The 18,952-nt window shown below is 50.2% G+C and overlaps 2 protein-coding genes and 1 long non-coding RNA gene across 19 annotated transcripts in view; 2 read left to right on the forward strand and 1 right to left on the reverse strand.

Moving 5' to 3' along the window:
* Positions 1-7,570, forward strand: part of SLC35D2 (solute carrier family 35 member D2) — an 86,465-nt gene extending 78,895 nt beyond the window's left edge. Inside the window, exon 10 of the mRNA XM_054254026.2 lies at positions 6,661-7,570. Within this exon, the coding sequence (XP_054110001.1) occupies positions 6,661-6,721 (61 nt within the window). The 3' untranslated portion in view covers positions 6,722-7,570. The remainder of the gene's footprint in view (positions 1-6,660) is intronic.
* On the reverse strand, positions 243-8,571 carry LOC118153765 (uncharacterized). 6 transcript variants are annotated; one of them, XR_004743307.3, is made up of 5 exons: positions 8,541-8,571; positions 7,455-7,736; positions 3,338-3,803; positions 3,181-3,219; positions 243-2,323 (listed from the first exon to the last, which is right to left on the reverse strand). It is a non-coding gene; the product is annotated as an uncharacterized LOC118153765 (long non-coding RNA). The 6 variants fall into 6 exon arrangements; XR_013532527.1 differs by lacking the exon at positions 8,541-8,571 and having other exon boundaries at positions 243-2,081; positions 7,455-7,566; XR_013532526.1 differs by lacking the exon at positions 8,541-8,571 and having other exon boundaries at positions 243-2,085; positions 7,455-7,566.
* On the forward strand, positions 7,639-18,691 carry LOC100389715 (cyclin-dependent kinase 20). 12 transcript variants are annotated; one of them, XM_078365749.1, is made up of 9 exons: positions 7,639-8,542; positions 8,726-9,025; positions 9,362-9,475; positions 13,534-13,722; positions 13,971-14,092; positions 14,223-14,300; positions 14,962-15,085; positions 15,520-15,675; positions 17,214-18,691. In XM_078365749.1, the coding sequence occupies exons 2-9, from the start codon at positions 8,951-8,953 to the stop codon at positions 17,409-17,411; spliced, it is 1,056 nt and encodes a 351-aa protein (XP_078221875.1). In that variant the 5' UTR covers positions 7,639-8,542; positions 8,726-8,950; the 3' UTR covers positions 17,412-18,691. The 12 variants fall into 12 exon arrangements, with proteins under 12 accessions (XP_078221875.1, XP_078221882.1, XP_078221890.1 ...); XM_078365756.1 differs by having other exon boundaries at positions 14,238-14,300; XM_078365764.1 differs by having other exon boundaries at positions 14,238-14,300; positions 15,562-15,675.
* Positions 18,692-18,952: the final 261 nt, after the last annotated feature.

Genomic DNA, 18,952 nt, shown 5'->3' on the forward strand with positions numbered 1-18,952 from the left:
GCGCTAGTAGCTGGGTTAGAAAGTGGCAAAGTTTGCTGTACTGCTAAAGAACTTGGGTTTAAAGGAGGAGGAAGGTTGAAGGAAGTTCCAGGCAGGCTTTTGAACTAAGTCAGGGTGCTGGAGGTGAAGTGGTATGGAAAGGCTGTGCAAACCCCATTGAGGCTGAATTAAAAATGTAGGCCCAGTGACCCAGGTCTCCAGATTTAATTTTTCCTAGTAAAAACACTGAAAAAACCACTAGTGGAGGGTCAAAAAATTATTTAATTTCCTTGATATTTTGCACACTTACTTCTTGCCATGGTACTACAGATAACAGTTACACCATTTGTGAAATTGGACTACTTCTTGCTGTTTTAATACTTTTTCTATATATTAAGTATCTATATCTCAAGCATAGGAGTTTTTTGACAACTGAGGTTGGTAACACAATAGGACCTAGTTTAGAGAAGAGTTAAATATATCTTTTTGTTAGGTAAGTTACATTTGTTAATAATTTCAAAGTCTTTAGGCCTGGCAAGGTAGCTCATGCCTGTAATCCCAACACTTCAGGAGGCGGAGGCAGGTGGATCGCCTGAGGTCAGGAGTTTAAGACCAGCCTCACCAACATGGTGAAACCCCATCTCTGCTAAAAATACAAAAATTAACTGGGCATGGTGGGGGGCGCCTGTAATCCCATACTCCAGAGTCTGAGGCAGGAGAATGGCTGCAACCTGGAAGGGAGAGGTTGCAGTGAGCTGAGACTGTGCCACCGCACTGCAGCCTGGGTGACAGAGTGAGACTTGGTCTCCAAAAAAAAAAAAAAAAAAAAAAAAATTCGGCCAGGTGCAGTGGCTCACGCCTGTAATCCCAGCACTTTGGGAGGCCAAGGTGGGCGGATCAGCTGAGGTCGAGAGTTCAAGACCAGCCTGACCAACATGGAAAAACCCCGCTGCACATACAAAAGCTTAGCTGGGCATGGGGGCGAATGCCTGTAATCTTAGCTACTTGGGAGGGTGAGGCAGGAGAATCACTTGAACTTGGGAGATGGAGGTTGCGGTGAGCCAAGACTGCACCACTGCACTCCAGCCTGGGCAACAAGAGCAAAACTCCCTCTCAAAAAAAAAAAGAAAAAAAGTCTTTAGTTGCTTTTTTCTTTTTGCGCTTTCACTTGCACTTTTAGGGCTTGGTGACTTGCACCTGTGAGTTGTCACCACCTTCTGTGAAAGGTCATGTGTTGTTGTGCATGCATTGTGTGTGCTGGGACCTACCTGACCAGCAGCTGCTGCTCTGTGGGAGCTTTCAGGAAACGGCACCTAGCAGGTCAGAATCTCTATGCATGTTCATCTCTGCCATCAGATACTAATGCAGAAGGAAAGCATGCCCCTTGAGGATGAAGCTGGAAAACTCCAAGCCATTGCTGGAGACTTCGAGGATCAGGAACCACCATCCCAGCTCTGACCTCTACTCCAGGTTGAAGTTGTCACCAGGATAAACCCTAAAGCTTTTGTCTGCAATTTGTGGTCCCTACACCATAAGTGGCATTGCTAATTTGGGGCATCATAGAAATACAGACTCTCGGGGTACATTCTGATTCACTGAATCAGAACCTGCATTTATCCCCAGGGATTTGAGAAGCACCACCCACCCCAAGCTGTTGGTCCAGACCATCCCCCAACACTTTTTTTTTTTCAGACAGAATCATGTTCTGTTACACAGACTGGAGTACAGTGGCTTGATCTTGGCTCATTGTAACCTCTGACCTCTGGGTCCAAGGGATTCTCCTGCCTCAGCCTCCTGAGTAGCTGGGATTACAGGCATGTGCCACCATGCCTGGCTAATTTTTGTGTTTTTAGTAGAGATGGGGTTTCACCATGTTAGCCAGGCTGGTCTTGAACTCCTTGGGCTTGGTGCCTGCGGTGGCCTGGGTGGCCCGGCTTGCTGGCTACCGCCGAGCAGTCAGGACGACGGTGGGCAGGAGGGGTGGCTTCTGGGCTGAGATGCTCCTGCTTCACCACCACCGTCGCTGGCAGCACCAGGTCCCCGTCTCGGTGTCTTGGCCGGCCCCCCTCACCCGTTTGCTCTTCACTGCCTTCATTCTGATTCTGGCTGAGCGAAAGAAAACAGATCCGCTGAGCTCCTCTCGCTGAAGGAAATGTCATAGTGTGTTTTGATTGTCAGTTTTTGTAGACCCCTGTGCACTAGTGTTTCCCTAATTTCTGCACAAGGAAAACGGATGAGGGAATGCGGCTGGCAGGGGAGTGCTGGGAGTGTGCATCTGGTGGGCAAGAGAGGATGATCATCCTGCTGACAATCTTCCTTTAGACTTCATAGTCAATCTAGAAATCTAATGGAAGAATAGTTGAAACACTTATTGAGTACAGATTATTGATTCTACAAACACTTTGGTACACAGAAATGCTTAGGCATCCAAACTTTATAGTTATTATGCAATTGCACGCACACTTACGGATTACATGAATTCAAGTTTTTAATGTGATGAAAAATATAATATTGGTTATACCAACAGAATGCTTGTATAAATTGTTCTTATTGGGCTGGGCACGGTGGCTGATATCTATAATCCTAACACTTTGGGAGGCTGGGCGAGTGGATCACCTGAGGTCAGGAGTTTGAGACCAGCCTGGCCAACATGCTGAAAACCTTTTTCTACAAAAAAGACAAAAATTAGCCAGGTGTGGTGGTGGGCACCTATAATCCCAGCTACTTGAGAGGCTGAGGCAGGAGAATCGCTTGAGCCTGGGAAACGGAGGTCGCAGTGAGCTGAGATTGTGCCACTGCATTCCAGTCTGGGGACAGGTAAATTTATTTCCAATTTATACATATTTTCTATCACAGAAGAATTTGCTGCATAGTTAACTTGGTAATCATCAAAATCATGTTTTATGTCTTTCTTAACGGATGAAACAAATACATCCTTAATTAGTTGAATAAAGATCTTTTATTGGAGCCATAACTCAAACTCAAGGCTACTGTATTGCCAAATAGCAAGTGGCATAGTTGGAACTAAGGAACAGGAGCATAGCAAGGAAGCTGTTGGTTACACTGGGAAGTTATTTGTTCACTTCATATTTACTTATGCAGCACTTATGAAGAATCAAATACAGTTCTAAATACCTTTAAAATGCAAATCTTCAAATACTTAAATAATAAAAGCTGAAGTGTTGCATAAATAATGTATACCTGTAGGGTCTGAAGCATAAAGGGGCATCACCAGCATGTCTGGAAAATAGAATTACTGTTAGCCATGAGTCAAATGGTAGCGCTGCATTTTCATGAGTCATTCTTAACAGCAAGTTCCTACTGTGTCACTTTTCACCAGAACACATTGTGCACTCACCATTTCTGAAGATGCTGTGTATGTCAACTCTTCCTTATGGTTTTGATCAAATTTTCCTTCTGCCTCTCCTAAGAGGTTCTGTAACCTCTTAGCCACATGTCTTAGTCCATACAGACTGCTGTAACAAAGCACCATAAACAGTGTTATATGCCTGCTGTGCAGCAACAGACCAATTACACCAAGACAGCAAGATTTGCAGCAGAGAGTTTAATGATCACAGGGATGGAGCAGGAGATGGTGGAGACCCTCAAACCCATCTTCTGGAGGAGTTCTGAGCTGAGGATTTTAAGGAGATTATGGAAGGTGAGGGATGTAAGAGTGGGGTTGTTGATTGGTCAGGGTAGGGAGGATGAAATCATCAGGGTGTACAAGCTGTGTTCTTTGGTGAGTCAGCTCCTGTGGGGTCCTTCAGACCAGCTGGCATCAGTAGTTTCATTGGTATGCAGGACCTGACAGAGTCCCTCACCTGGAAAACATAACATTTTATAATGTTCAAGTTGCTGCCTATAGAGCAGTTACGGGAACTGTAATCTTTTGATGAGGTCTATGTGATTCTGAGGCAATTGGCATGAAATAAATGACAATGAGGAAGCAGGTCAGAGAGCAGCTGTCCTCATGGTTCATGCTGAACGTACTGCAAGCTTAGCGTATTTTCATTTCTCCCCCCTCCCCTCCTCCCTAATTAATTTTATAAAGTTTATAGGGAGGGATCAACAGGGTAACTTATAAACAACAGAAATGTATTTCTTATTGTTGTGGAGGCTGAGAGGTCCAGGATCGAGGCACCGGCAGGTTTGGTGTCTGGTGGGGGCCTGCTTTCTGGTTCAGACATGACCAACTTTTCAATATGTCCTTATGTTGAAGAAGAAACAACTGAGCTCCCTTGGGCTTCTTTCAGAGGGGCACTAACAGGTTCATGAGGGCTCTACCCTCACGCTCTAATCACTTCCCAAAGGCCACATCTACTTACCATCACCTTGGGGGTTAGGATTTCAACACAATTTAGAGGAACACACACATTCAGCACCATGATTCAAAGTCCAGTTCCTAAAAATGTCCTTGTGGAGAATTTCAGTGAACCCTACAGAGTAAATTTCCACATGTGTGTCATTCCAGTTCCCCTTGTTACTTCTGTTAAGTCACTTAGTGGCATGGGCTTGGTGGCAGAATCATCTACCTTCACATCTAACTCTTTTATAATATGGCAGATCTCTGGAGAGCAGAACTATTTTGGATAAAACTCCTATTCAGGTTCAAGTAACATAGAGGTACCTTGAGTTTCTGTGAACCTAGGCATAGTTTTTCCAGGCAAGGCCCTATTAGGGTTGGAGGCCTTTGAGAGAGCACCCCAACAGAGACGCCCCCAGCAATCCCTCCAAAGATCTACACAGAGACCCCAAAGAGAGAGAGCCCCAGAGACCCACAGAGACCTCCACAGAGATCCCCCCGCAAGAGACCGAAACAGAGATGCCCAGACACTCACACAGAGACCCACCAGTAACCCACACACAGATCTCCACACGGAGACCCATAAAAAGACCCCACCAGAGGCCCCTACAGAGACCCACACAGACTTGAGAGAGACCTCCAGGGACTTACACAGGGTCCCCCCACAGAGATCTCCCAGAGATCTATCTATGCAGCTACCTCCACAGAGAACCCCACAGGGACCCACACAGAGACCTTTGAGAGACATCTCCACAGAGACTCACATTGAAAGACCTCTGACTGACACTTAAACTCAGAGAACTCAGAGACCTGGCACTGAGAGCTCCCCAAGAACTTCCTCCCAGGAGACCTGGAGGTGAGCACAAGGTCTTCCACGCAGAGACCTCCCTGAGAGGTCGTCTCTCTGCACCACACAGAGCTCTCTTAGGGAGACATCACACAGCCTCCTGGACCTTCCAGAAACCTCACAGACTCCCTCAGAGATCTCACAGGGAGTCCTTATATGAGAGACACACAGAGACCTCCCCAGAGACCTTGCACAGGGACACCGGGCAGTGACCTCCCAGAGACCACATACTGTCACCAGGTGCTCTCACAGTGGCCTCCCATACCACCTCCTACACACAGACCCACAGACCTCCTCACAGAAGCCTGGCCCAGAGCTCTACAGACTTCTAGAGAGTTCCCTGCAGAACTCACCTCAGACCATCCAGAGGCCTCACATGAGATTGCTCCCAGAGACCTGCCTCTGAGGCCTCCACCATCAGCACCTGGTGCCTGAACCTCTTCTAACCAGCCATGCTCACTGATCTGGGCTTCTGATCCCTTCAAGTTTAGCAGTGGGAGGGTGAGGGGATAGAGCTGAAGGGCAAGAAAAACACCTGCATTGGGCACTGGATGCCAGGAGCCCCTGATGGTAGGGGCTTGGCCAGGACTTCATAGGAGCATTCTGTGTCACTGTCAGGGGTCCTGCACCTGTCCTTCCTTGTCAGGGAAAGCACTTCCTCTGGCTGGTCCCCATAGTTGCCCTGTCAACCCCCTCATCATCAGGCACACCCCTCTGTAGTCATCCTCCTCCCCTTAGATCCTGACTTTGAAGCTGGGCCCACTTCTGCTCAGGGTGGAACTCCTCTAACCTGGTGGTGGATGAGCATTTACTCCTAATGCAGCCTCTTCTGTGCTGCTGCGGGCACTTCATCCAGCCCTTTCTTCCAGGATCACTCAAGGATGGTTCCTCAAAAGCCAGAGGAATGAGGGCAGGTTCTCAGAGTTGGGCCCTGGATGCCCCTTGTGGAGGCCTGTACATGGCTGTACTCTGGGTGACACAGGGGACATGGGGACAGGTCTCAGCAACCACTCTTGCCCACTGATGCCCACAGGCACTGGAAGCTGGCAGCACCGTGTCCATGCCCAGCTGCCAGGAGTGAAGGTCTATGTAGATGGAAGCATTCTGCTCCCCGCCGAATTCATTCATCCATTCTTCACTCATTCAATTCATTGATGACCAACAGATCTTCACGGAGTCCCTGCCATGCTCTGGGCCCTATTCTAGGCACACGGCTGAAGCTGCTATTGTAGAACATTCTGATTCTCAGCCGCTTCTGTCTCATCTTCTTCGGCCCTTTACCCTCACTCTCTCCACTGGCTGGCAGTATCCTCTTCAGCAGGGGCAGCCCAAGGGACATTTCTAAGAGATGGTGGAGAAAGCTGCGAGGAGATTCCTCCTGCTGATCCCTTTCTCTCTCTCGCCTTCTGTTTCTCCCTCTCTGTTTCTCTTCTTCCTCCTTCTCTCCCTAATTGGGTCACTTTCCTTTCTTTCCTCTCTCCTCCTCCTTCCCCTTCTGATCCCTTCCTCTGGTTCTCCCTCTTTCCAGGTCTCCAGGTCAGGAGTTTGAGACCAGTCTGACCAACATGAAGAAACCACATCTCAACTAAAAATACAAAATTAGCCCGGCGTTGTGGCTCATGCCTGTAATCCCAGCTACTTGGGAGACTGAGGCAGGAGAATCGCTTGAACCCGGGAGGCAGAGGTTGCCGTGAGCCGAGATCAAGCTACTGTACTCCAGCTTGGGCAACAAGAGTGAAACTCCATCTTAATAAATAAATAAACAATAAAAATTTAGTAAACTCATTGTATGTTTATAAGACAGAAAACTGACGTACATGGAATAATGACAACTTATTTACAAAACCTAAATAACTTGGTTTCTTTCCGACAAAAACAGACAAACTTCAATTTATTAAAATTATTTTCCCCAATTAACTGTTCCACAGTTCCAAGGAACTGACTTCCTTAGGACCTTCCCAGAGGAAGGTTTTCCACTCATTTTCACCACTCCGTTTTATCGAACGTCTAAACTCTGGTTTTTGCAGACCTGTCTCCTGGGTCCTCTTAGAAGTGTTTCTTTCCTAAGCCTCGAGGGGACCCGGAGCATAAGAACTCAAAACTAAGACGCTCGGTCTCAGCCCCGGCCCATTCCTCCCTATACTCATCCCTGTACTCGGCCGCTGGGACTGGAAGATCCCTGCAGTCCTTCCAGCAAGAGACGCCGAGTCTTGGCGTGACTGAGCCAGTCCCGCTGAGGTCTCAGGCCATAAATCCACACGCGCCATCCCAACCTCCGCAGGCCCAGGTGCAGTCGCGGGCCGCTCATAGCGCGGAGCTCACCTCGTAGAGCGCCTCTACCATCTCCACCAGATCCCACTGCTCCGTGGTGGTCGCCGTAGTTAGCTGCTGGGGATCCCTTCCAGAAGGCGGGTCACAAACGCGTCCTAAAAGTGCGCGTCGATGCTCAGTGACGTCTTCACCTCTGCAGAGGGTGGGGCGGCGGAGCGCTGGGCACCGCCTCCTCGCACTTGCGCACTGGTTAACGGGAGGCTGGGCAGGGTCGGGTGGGATGCCGGAAAGTTTCTCCAGGAATTGTTTACCTTATGTCCATTACGCACCCTGCTGGATTCGGGATGGAGAGAGTAGACCCTTGCTCTTGGCCATCAGCTGGGTGCAGTGTAAAAATGACTTGCAATACGTTTACTTTTTTTGAGACAGAGTTTCGCTGTTGTTACCCAGGCTGGAGTGCAATGGCACGATCTTGGCTCACCGCAACCTCCGCCTCCTGGGTTCAGGCAATTCTCCTGCCTCAGCCTCCCGAGTAGCTGGGACTACAGGCACACACCACCATGCCCAGCTAATTTTTTGTATTTTTATTAGAGACGGGATTTCACCATGTTGACCAGGATGGTCTCGGTCTCTTGACCTTGTGGTCCACCCGCCTCGGCCTCCTAAAGTGCTGGGATTACAGGCGTGAGCCACCGCGCCCGGCTTTTTTTTTTTTTTTTTTTTTTTTTTGAGAAGGAGTTTCGCTCTTGTTACCCAGGCTGGAGTGCAATGGCGCGATCTCGGCTCACCGCAACCTCTGCCTCCTGGGTTCAGGCAATTCTCCTGCCTCAGCTTCCCGAGTAGCTGGGATGACAGGCACGCGCCACTATGCCCACCTAATTTTTTGTATTTTTAGTAGAGACGGGGTTTCACCATGTTGACCAGGACGGTCTCGATCTCTTGACCTCGTGATCCACCCGCCTCGGCCTCCCTAAGTGAGCCACCGCGCCCGGCCGCCAACTGACATTTTAAGACAGGACACCTAACAGATCCTTTCTCCACAACGCAGCCCTGGGCCTGTCTGTCTTCATCATCATTGTGTCTGCGTCTCAGAGCTAGAGAACAGAACATGCGCGTGAAGACCGAACCTCTACTTACAGGTGCGGGGTTTCCGGCCTGCGGGGAAAGGAGTCCGCCCCTTCCGATTGCGCGCACAAGCCCAGTTAGTCACGTGAAGCCGGGGCGGGGCAGATGGGCGGTGCCGGCCGCCATTGCTCCGTGTACCCTGTCGTCGGCATGCTCTCAGCGTGTGTGTTTTTGTTTTGTTTTTATACCGGATTAAGCTTGCTGCTGGGTGACAGCAGAGGGCTAGGAAAAGGCGCAGTGGAGCCTGGAGCGGTCATCCCCAACTGGACGCAGCTTCTGTTCTTCTGGTGACGTGGCCCACAGGACCCGCCCTAGTGGTCGGCTGCAGCCTTATTGCTAGGCAACGGCGAGCGCGCTCTGAGCGGCGCGGGGCGAAGTGGGATTTGGAAGCTTAGGGGCACAAGCCCAGCGACTGCACCGGGATGGACCAGTACTGTATCCTGGGCCGCATCGGGGAGGGTGCCCACGGCATCGTCTTCAAGGCCAAGCACGTGGAGGTGAGGCCGGACCGTGGCTGGCAGCCTGGCGGGGTAGTACTCCCGCCTCCCTCCGGCTAAGGCTCTAAGCCGCTTCGGTTCCCTTTTTACATCCAGTACAGTTTTTAAAACCTACTCATATTCTAAACCTCCTTTGGGCCGTTGCGCTTCCCTCCCGACAGCTGTCTTGGCCCCCTACCCCAGCGGCTGGGTGCCAGGCTATTCCTAGACCCCTGAGAAGGGCCTCTGGCCTACCCAGGGGCGCGTGTTTCTTTCTCAACCACCCTCCCCCAACCCACCTTAATCTCTCTTTCCCAGCCGAGGGTGGGCTGGCATTATGTGCCTTCTATCCTGCAGACTGGCGAGATAGTTGCCCTCAAGAAGGTAGCTCTTCGGCGGTTGGAGGACGGTATCCCTAAGCAGGCCCTGCGGGAGATTAAGGCTCTGCAGGAGATGGAGGACAATCAATATGTGAGTAGGGGATGGGGGGGCATCGCATTCTCGCCCTCCTTCGCTTGTTCTCACTTCCTCTTCTGCCTTCATTTTTCCCCACAGCTACGCCTTCACCAGCTTTCGGGGATTTCCTCCCCCTGTCAGTCACACATACTGCTCATGCATCTGCCTCCTTACCCCTTTTTGCCCTTTTTTGTTCACTCGTTCACCTCATTTACCTCATTCTTTCATTTCTCACACATTCACTCTCATTTATCCACTTCTGTATGTATTCATTCATTCACCAACTTTTTTTCTCAATACATTTAGTGATTTATAATATAACTGGCACCTGTTGAGCTCCTGTGTGTTCTGTGGGCATTGTAGACATTGTTATTTTGATATCTCTTTACTACTCTACAAGGCAGGTTTCAGGTTCTCTGTTTCTCAGGTGAGGGGAGGAGGTTAAGTCACCAGCTCGTGGGCCCTCAAGTTGGTCAGTAGAGAGTTTGGCCCAGGTTTGATTGAGAGTCTAGACATTCTTTCCTTGGGGCCTCCTGTAGGCCCTACCCTGTGTTGGGCACTGGTGACGTAGAGAAATTAGCTCCAACCCAGCTCCTGAGGATATAAATGCGCTAGCAAGAGACAGGCAGAGGCAGCAGGGCTCACCTAGTGTGGGTCGTACTGTGATAGGGTATGAGGAGGGGCTGCTGGAACACGCGCAGGGGCATCTTTCATCTCCAGCGTCATTACTCTTTTGGTGCTCTCTCTCATCCGTGTTGAAACAGCGAATGTATTTGACTCCCTGGAGAGTAACCGAGTTGGGTCTCTGTAATCATCTGACTTATCTTTGCTGTTCCCTGGAGATATTAATGATATATTGGATGACAAAAAAGCATGTTATAACACTTTGTGTCATCTGGGTTTTGTTTGGAAATATTGTATATGTGAATGTGTATTTCTGTGTGCTGTATCTGTTGTAAAGTCTGGTAGAGTGCACTGTAAGATTGACTAGGATTTTTCTTTTGTTCTTTTTTTTCTTTCTAATTTTGTGTCTTACCTGAATGTGTGGATGTATTTTGATCTGTTAAATTATTGTGTACTACCTGAAAAATCAGAAAACAGTAATCAGGCCATTTTGATTTTTTTTTTTTTTAATTTTTTATTGGATTTTAGGTTTTGGGGTATATGAGCAGAGCATGCAAGACAGTTGCATAGGTATGCACATGGCAGGGTGCTTTGCTTTGCTTCTCCCCTTCACCCACATTTGGCATTTCTCCCCAGGCTATCCCTCCCCTTTTCCCCCCAATAGACCCCAGTGTTTAGTACTCCCCTTTCTGTGTCCATGTGTTCTCATTTTTCATCACCCGCCTATGAGTGAGAATATGCGGTGTTTCATTTTCTGTTCTTGTGTCAGTTTGCTGAGGATGATATTCTCCAGATTCATTCATGTCCCTACAAACGACACAAACTCATCATTTCTGATTGCTGCATAATATTCCATGGTGTATATGTGCCACATTTTTCCAATCCAGTCTATTATCAATGGGCATTTGGGTTGATTCCAGGTCTTTGCTATTGTAAACAGTGCTGCAATGAACATTCGTGTACATGTGTCCTTATAGTAGAACGATTTATAGTCTTTTGGATATATACCCAGTAATGGGATTGCTGGGTCAAATGGAATTTCTATTTCTAAGGCCTTGAGGAATCGCCACACTGTCTTCCACAATGGTTGAACTAATTTCCACTCCCACCAACAGTGTAAAAGTGTTCCTTTTTCTCCACATCCTCTCCAGCATCTGTTGTCTCCAGATTTTTTAATGATCGCCATTCTAACTGGCGTGAGATGGTATCTCAATGTGGTTTTGATTTGCATCTCTCTGATGACCAGTGACGATGAGCATTTTTTCATATGATTGTTGGCCTCATATATGTCTTCTTTCGTAAAGTGTCTGTTCATATCCTTTGCCCACTTTTGAATGGGCTTGTTTGTTTTTTTCCTGTAAATCTGTTTGAGTTCTTTGTAAATTCTGGATATCAGCCCTTTGTCAGATGGGTAAACTGCAAAAATTTTTTCCCATTCTGTTGGTTGCCGATTCACTCTAGTGACTGTTTCTTTTGCTGTGCAGAAGCTGTGGAGTTTCATTAGGTCCCATTTGTCTATTTTGGCTTTTGTTGCCAATGCTTTTGGTGTTTTGTTCATGAAGTCCTTGCCTACTCCTATGTCCTGGATAGTTTTGCCTATATTTCCTTCTAGGGTTTTTATCGTGCGCCATTTTGATTTTTTTTTCTTGTTTTATTCTTTTTTTTTTTTTTTTTTTGAGATAGAATCTTGTTGTGTTGCCCAGGCTGGAGTGCCATGGCATGATCTCTGCTCACCACAACCTCCACCTCCTGGGTTCAAGCAGTTCTCCTGCCTCAGCCTCCAGAGTAGCTGGGATTACGGGCACCTGCCACCAAACCCGGCTAATTTTTGTATTTTTAGTAGAGATGGGATTTCACCATGTTGGCCAGGCTGGTCTTGATCTCCTGACCTTGTGATCCATCCTCCTCGGCCTCCCAGAGTGCTGGGATTACAGGTGTGAGCCACTGTGCCTGGCCCTATTTTGATTTTTTGAGGAAGATAAAAGGGCTTCCAGACAGCCATTTGTGGGATAGGTGGAAAGAGATCCATATCCATAAGGAAGCTGGTGATATGTTGATATGGTCCCTGCATCCAGTTGGTCAGCAATTCTGAAGGTTCTAACTTTAAAACATACTCCAGATTTGCTTCCTGCCCAAGTCATCACCACCACTCATCAGAACAACAGCGGCAGCCTCCCCACTGCTCTCCATAGCCACAGTCTAGAGAGCTTTGTCAAAAGTGTAAGTCAAGTCATCTGCTCCCTTGCTTAAAGAGCCCTGGTGGCTTTTCTTTACACTTAGAGCAAGATCACCATGTGCCCACCTCCAGCTGGCCTCTCCCTTTTCTCTCATTCAGTACAGCTTCTTAGGCATCTCTCAGGGACCAGCACCTATCTAGGATCCAGGAGCACAGAACAGGACAGACATATCCTTTCCTTAAACAACCTCATGTTCTCACATCCCTCTAGTCTCCCTGCACTTGCTTCTCCCCCTACCCAGAGCTTCATCCCAGATCCCCACAAACTGGGTCCTCATCTAGCCCCACCCCATTTAAATAAAGAAGTATCCTTTTCTCCACTCACACAGAATCACAGTATCCTCTCTTCTATTTGTTTTTTTTTTTTTTTTTTTTTTTTTAAATACAGGGTCTCACTCTCACCCAGCTGGAGTGTAGTAGTGTGATCTTGGCTCTCTGTAGTCTCAACCTCCTGGGCTCAGGTGATTCTCCCACCTCAGCCTCTCAAGTAGCTAGGACTACAGGCATGTGCCACCATGCCTGGCTAATTTTTTGTAGAGACAAGCTTTCACCATGTTGCCCAGGCTAGTCTCAAACTCCTGGATTCAAGCCATCCACCCACCTTGGCCTCCCAAAGTGTGGGGATTACAGGCATGAGATGCCATGCCTGGCCTTCTTCTATTTCTGCTCCTGTGCTTACAGAATTTGAATATATCCCATTTGTTCATTTATTTGTTAGTCCTCTGTGCTGTGAGTTCCTTAAGAGTCCTCTCAGCTCTGTGTAGCCTGACCCCTCTGACGGTGGTGGCCTCAGTGTTTGTGATGTGTCTGTAGCTGTCCCAGCACTGGGAAGGGTGGGATTTCTGGTGTCCTTTCATTGGTGCTGGGATTCGATGGCTCTAGAGGAAAAAGAAGGAGACCTGTGTGTCCATCTCATGTGTGACCATCCAGATGATTTTCAGGCAAGTGTGCTGGGTGGGTGGACCAGATGCTGCCACTAAATGACCTTTTTTAGACCTTCTCCCTGAGGGTTCAGGGAGAATTAGAGTGGGGGCCCACCTTATCTCAGGAGAGCAGAGCAAGTCATGAGCACGGAGCTTTCTGATTCTTAGCTCAGGTCCCATGTCACCTTCTCTGTCTACTTGGTTCTCTGTCAGGGCCTAGGCTGGGGTCTCGGTCACAGAGAGGGTCTGGTGATTGGACTCTAGTGGCTAACAGGATGTCCTGCCCACAGGTGGTGCAGCTGAAGGCTGTGTTCCCACATGGTGCAGGCTTTGTGCTGGCTTTTGAGTTCATGCTGTCGGATCTGGCTGAGGTGGTGCGCCATGCCCAGAGGCCACTAGCCCAGGCACAGGTCAAGAGCTACCTGCAGATGCTGCTCAAGGGTGTCGCCTTCTGCCATGCCAACAACATTGTGCATCGGGTCAGTCTCAGCATAGGCCAAGGGTGGGGTCTGGGGAGCTGACTCGGCTTGGGGATGGGGATAGCCCTTGTAAAAAGCATGACCAGAAGTGGGGACAGAGCTGGTCAAGGCCTCCAGGTAAGCAGCCAGGGCATAGCCCTGGAGGAGACAGGGACCATGGTTGACCTGGGTGGTTAGACTGCCAAGCCCTCTTGTCCCTAGGTCCTGGGGGGATTTGGAGGGACTCATCCTTCCTTTGGCATTTTCAGGACCTGAAGCCTGCCAACCTGCTCATCAGTGCCTCAGGCCAGCTCAAGATAGCGGACTTTGGCCTGGCCCGAGTCTTTTCCCCAGATGGCAGCCGCCTCTACACACACCAGGTGGCCACCAGGTAGGGAGGGCCAGATCCCTTCCAGCCCTCGCCATGGGGAAGAGATGCTTCTGGGCCTTTTCTCCAGACATTGCTTGTGGGGCTGGGTTCACCTCCCCCGGCATCCTTTTCTCAGCCCAGTGTCCACCAGCTCTCTTCCTCGCAGGTGGTACCGAGCCCCTGAGCTCCTGTATGGTGCCCGCCAGTATGACCAGGGTGTCGATCTGTGGTAAGACCCCCATGGGTGGTCAAAGGGTAACATGGCTCATGGATTTCTGCTAGGCTCTGAGGTCTCTGAGCTGTTTGGTGGTCTTTTCCGTGGTGGGAGTTTAGGCTCCCTTAAGGGTGTCTTCCCTGGTTGGGGTATTCTGAACACTTTGGGGTTGGGGTCCTCACTATGATGTTTTTGAGCTAGGCGGGGGTCAGGTGGGATGAGAATGGTGGTCCCAGGCGGGAAGCTTTCTGGGCTAGGTGGGGAGGTGGTCTGAGCTTGTATGTGCTGGAGTTAGATCCCAGAATATGGTATTTCTGAGCTGGTCAGTGGCCCGTATCCTTGGATATGAAAGCTCTGAGCTTGTTTTGCAAGAAGAAGATAGTTGGCAGTGCCCATGGGTCTGAGATTTGGGGCAGGTTTGCGGGTCTCTCCCAGAAAGTGCAGGGGAGCTGTGTGTCCTAGAGTAGGAGTCTCTGAGAAGTCTTGGAACAGCTGGGGCTTTGCTCTGGGTTCTAGGGTTGAGGGCTTTGAGGGTTCAGGGACTGGGCCCCTGGACATGAGGCTCCAGGGCTGGCTTGTGGGGCCTTGCCCTGGAGTGCAGTGTTAGAGCTGCCCTTTGGGTGGGTATGTGGTCCACGGTGGGAGATCTCTGAGCTCCTTGGGACTCTTTCCACAGGGCCGTGGGCTGCATCATGGGGGAGCTGTTGAATGGGTCCCCCCTTTTCCCGGGTGAGAACGACATTGAACAGCTTTGCTGTGTGCTTCGCATTTTGGGCACCCCCAGCCCTCAAGTCTGGCCGGTTTGTAGGGCCCCTTGGTGGGATGGGTGTGGGGCAGGTTTACTCCACTCCCCGACAGCAAGTGACCACTCCCTCCCCTGAACCTTCTCTCTCCTGGCCTCAACGCCCCCCTTGATGGACAGGAACCACTGTCCTGCCCCAACTCGGGTTCCTCCTTCCTGCTGTCATGAAGGTTTGGGGGTAGGTCTTGCTTTTTGTCCCCTTTCACCCCAGTATACACATGTGCAGTGTCTCAGCAAGCTGGGCACAGATCTGCCATCTGAGAGGGCAAGGGGATGGATGAAGGAATGTAGGGGTGGTTGAATGGGTCAAGGAGACACATGGTGGGAGAGCACCCCCCACATGAGGGTGTTAGGGGCTGAGAGCTGACAGCAGAGGGTGTGGTGAGGGTTGGGGACTACTCTCATGGACCCTGTTCCTTCTCCCTGGCCCAGGAGCTTGCCGAGCTGCCAGACTACAACAAGATCTCCTTTAAGGAACAGGCACCCGTGCCCCTGGAGGAAGTGCTGCCGGACGCCTCTCCCCAGGCATTGGACTTGCTGAGTCAGTTCCTTCTCTACCCTCCTCTCCGGCGCATCGCAGCCTCCAAGGTAAGGTGAGAAGCTGGGGTCTCTGCTCCTTCAGCTCCCCTCCCCATCACCCTGGTACTCTGTACTTGGTTGCCACGTGACCCCCATCAAGTCAGCGGCTCTCAGAACGTGTGATGGGCAGGGACCAGCACCAGGCATTTGGAACCCAGGGGACAGGGACCTTGGAGCAGGTGTGCCTCTTCTGAGGCACTGGACATCCCTAGAGTTCTCCTGAGGGTGGCCTCCAAGAGGGGCATGCCCACCTCACAGGAGAGCACATGTCCGAGGGTGCTGACTTCTGGGCTGCCTCTGATCCTATAGGGGGAGCACTGGGGACTCGTTCCTTCATTCCTTTGGCAAGTATTTTCTGCACACCCTCACGTGGCAGGGGTTGTTCTGGGCCCCACACGGATGGTGAACAATCAGACCTGCCTCCATGGGGCACTCCTAGTGGTAAGGTAGCTCCAGGCCCAAAAGGTCACAAGAGATTGTGCTGTCCCAGTGTGGGAGACCCAGAAGAGAGGCGAGGCCGACTTTGGGGTCAAGCAAAGCTTTCTGGTGGAGGGCAGGTTTAAGCAGGAGATGTTTGAGGAGGTGTTTGCTGAAGAGAGAAATGGTGGGCAGTGGCCTGGAGGCGAGGACCAAGGAAGGCTGGTTATGGCTGGAAGGCCTGGGAGGACGATGAGGACCACAGGATCATGGGCTGACAGGTGTCAGGGTGTGTCTCTCAGGGGTCCCTGTCCCCTCTGCACGCAGCACCAGCAGCAGGTGTTTATATACGCTCTCTTCGTCTCGCAGCTCCTGTGGGCTCTGCATCCACAGTGCACCCCAGCCATCTGACCCTTACCTCCTGATTGCCTCCCAGAATCTGGGTCTCCCCTCATCCCATGTAATCTCTTCTCCACCTGGCAGAGAGAGTAACTTTATCCAAATAGAGCAGGACACATTCCTGCTCTGCCAGGCCCTCCTATGGCTCCATGTCAGAGGAAAAGCCAGGGTCCTCTCTGTGGCCCACAGGTGTCACATGTTTGGGTGCCATCACCTCATGACGCTGCCAGCTGTTGTGCCGTGTGCCCACTGCTTTCCAGCCCCAGGGCCTCCTCCACACACCAGGGCATCCCCTGGGGTCTGTACACTTTTGTCTCTGCCCTGGAACCTCATGTCCCACTTGCTCATGTCTCAAGTCTTGGCTAAAATGTCACCTCTCAGATGGCCTTCCCTCGTGACGCTTCATATCTGTAACCTCTCTCCAGGATTCCTCATTCCTCTCTCTTGCTGTCTCTTTCCCACTGCACTAATCATTATCTGACATACGGTGTATTTTACTTCATCTTGTTTATTACTCCCCACCCCCACCTATGTCAGAAAGACAGAGCTTTTGTCTGTTTTATTAACAGCTATGTCCCCAGCTTCTGGAATAGTGTTTCAGACATAGTAGACACTCAGAAAATACCCAGGCACTGAGTCCACTGAATGCATAGATGAAGGAACATCTGCCTGAGGCTGAGGGCAGGGAAGTGACTGGTTTCCTTCTGCTGTTCCTTACTTGCCACCCCCAGGCTCTCCTCCATCAGTACTTCTTCACAGCTCCTCTGCCTGCCCATCCATCTGAGCTACCGATTCCTCAGCGTCCAGGGGGACCTGCCCCCAAGGCCCATCCAGGCCCCCACCACGTTCATGACTTCCACGTGGACCGGCCTCTTGAGGAGTCGCTGTTGAACCCGGAGCTGATTTGGCCCTTCATCCCGGAGGGGTGAGAAGCTGGCCCTGGTCCTGTCTGCCTGTGCCTAAGGACCACCCAGTCCACTTGTTCCTCTGCCACCTGCCTGGCTCCACCCTCCAAGGCCTCCCCATGGCCACACTGGGCCCACTCCACACCACACCCTGCCCCTTGACCCTTGTGAGGGTTGGTCTTGAGGCAGAGGTTATGTTCCTAGCCAAGAGCATGACAGCATCCAGTCCAGCAGAGGAGATTCACGTCCTGTGCTTGGTGAGTCTGTGTGCTGCTGACTTACCCATCAGAACAGTGAGCTCTGCTGCCATTCAGGGCCTGCCTATGCAGAATGGCGATGTCTGCCTTGGTGATTACCCATCACAACAGTGAGCTCTGCTGCCAGCTAAGGCCTGCCTATGCAGAATGGCGATGTCTGCCTTGGTGATTACCCATGAGAACAGTGAGCTCTGCTGCCAGCTAAGGCCTGCCTATGCAGAATGGCGATGTCTGCCTTGGTGATTACCCATGAGAACAGTGAGCTCTGCTGCCAGCTAAGGCCTGCCTATGCAGAATGGCGATGTCTGCCTTGGTGATTACCCATCACAACAGTGAGCTCTGCTGCCAGCTAAGGCCTGCCTATGCAGAATGGCGATGTCTGCCTTGGTGATTACCCATCACAACAGTGAGCTCTGCTGCCAGCTAAGGCCTGCCTATGCAGAATGGCGATGCCTGCCTTGGTGATTACCCATCAGAACAGTGAGCTCTGCTGCCAGTCAAGGCCTGCCTGTGCAGAATGGCAATGCCTGCCTTCGTGCTGCTTCCCCAGGTGTTGCCTCCTGGTCAAGGAGAAGTGCAGAGAGTAAGGCGTCCTCATGTTGGAAACTCAAGTGGAAGGAAGATTTGGTTTTATTCTCAGAGACATTAAACACTAGTTCAGTATGTGAGGTTATAGATTCTAAAAACCTCTGGTGTCTCTGTCTGTTCCTCCTCTATTTCTCTCAAGGGAAATAAAGTGACATTGTCTGATGGCCCTCATTTTTGGGTGGGTCCTGGGGAAGGTGGCACCAGGCACAGCACTTTTGCCCTGAGGGCCTCTCGTGTGCTTCATATGACTGATTACTAATTTGGAAGTGAGGGAGATGGAAGTCTAGGCCCAGGGATGGCTCCAGTTGGGGATCCAGCAGGAGACCCTCCGCACTGAGGCTGGTTTACCAACATATCTACTCCCTCAGGATGAGTGTGAGCCAGAAGCAGCTGTTTATATAAGGAAACAAGCATTCCTGGAATTAATTTTTTAATTTAATAAATCTCAATATAATCCCAGCCAGCTCTTTTTCCTTATAATAATTTGACTGATGAGGTGATTGTAAAAGAGCCATTAAAGTGCAAAGGGCCAAGAGAAGGAAGTGGAACCTTGCAGAAGAGGAAATGATGGAAGGACCTGCGGTATCAGATACCAATATTTAAAAGTTTATTTAAGAAGTAAGACAGCACGATTGTGGTTCAAGGATAAAAACAGATACACTAGAGAAACTTATTCTTAGCAATCCTTTATTTTTAAATTGTTTATTTTATGCTTCATGT

This window comes from Callithrix jacchus, chromosome 1 (assembly GCF_049354715.1).
Source record: "Callithrix jacchus isolate 240 chromosome 1, calJac240_pri, whole genome shotgun sequence".
NCBI classification, from domain to species: Eukaryota; Metazoa; Chordata; class Mammalia; order Primates; family Cebidae; genus Callithrix; species Callithrix jacchus.

Coding starts and splice junctions, on each gene's coding strand:
- LOC100389715 (XM_035300522.3), top strand. CDS start 8,951: ATGGACCAGTACTGTATCCTGGGCCGCATCGGGGAGGGTGCCCACGGC. Junction 9,026..9,322: donor TCAAGGCCAAGCACGTGGAG/GTGAGGCCGGAC, acceptor TCTCTTTCCCAG/CCGAGGGTGGGCTGGCATTA. Junction 14,301..14,961: donor GACCAGGGTGTCGATCTGTG/GTAAGACCCCCA, acceptor CTCTTTCCACAG/GGCCGTGGGCTGCATCATGG.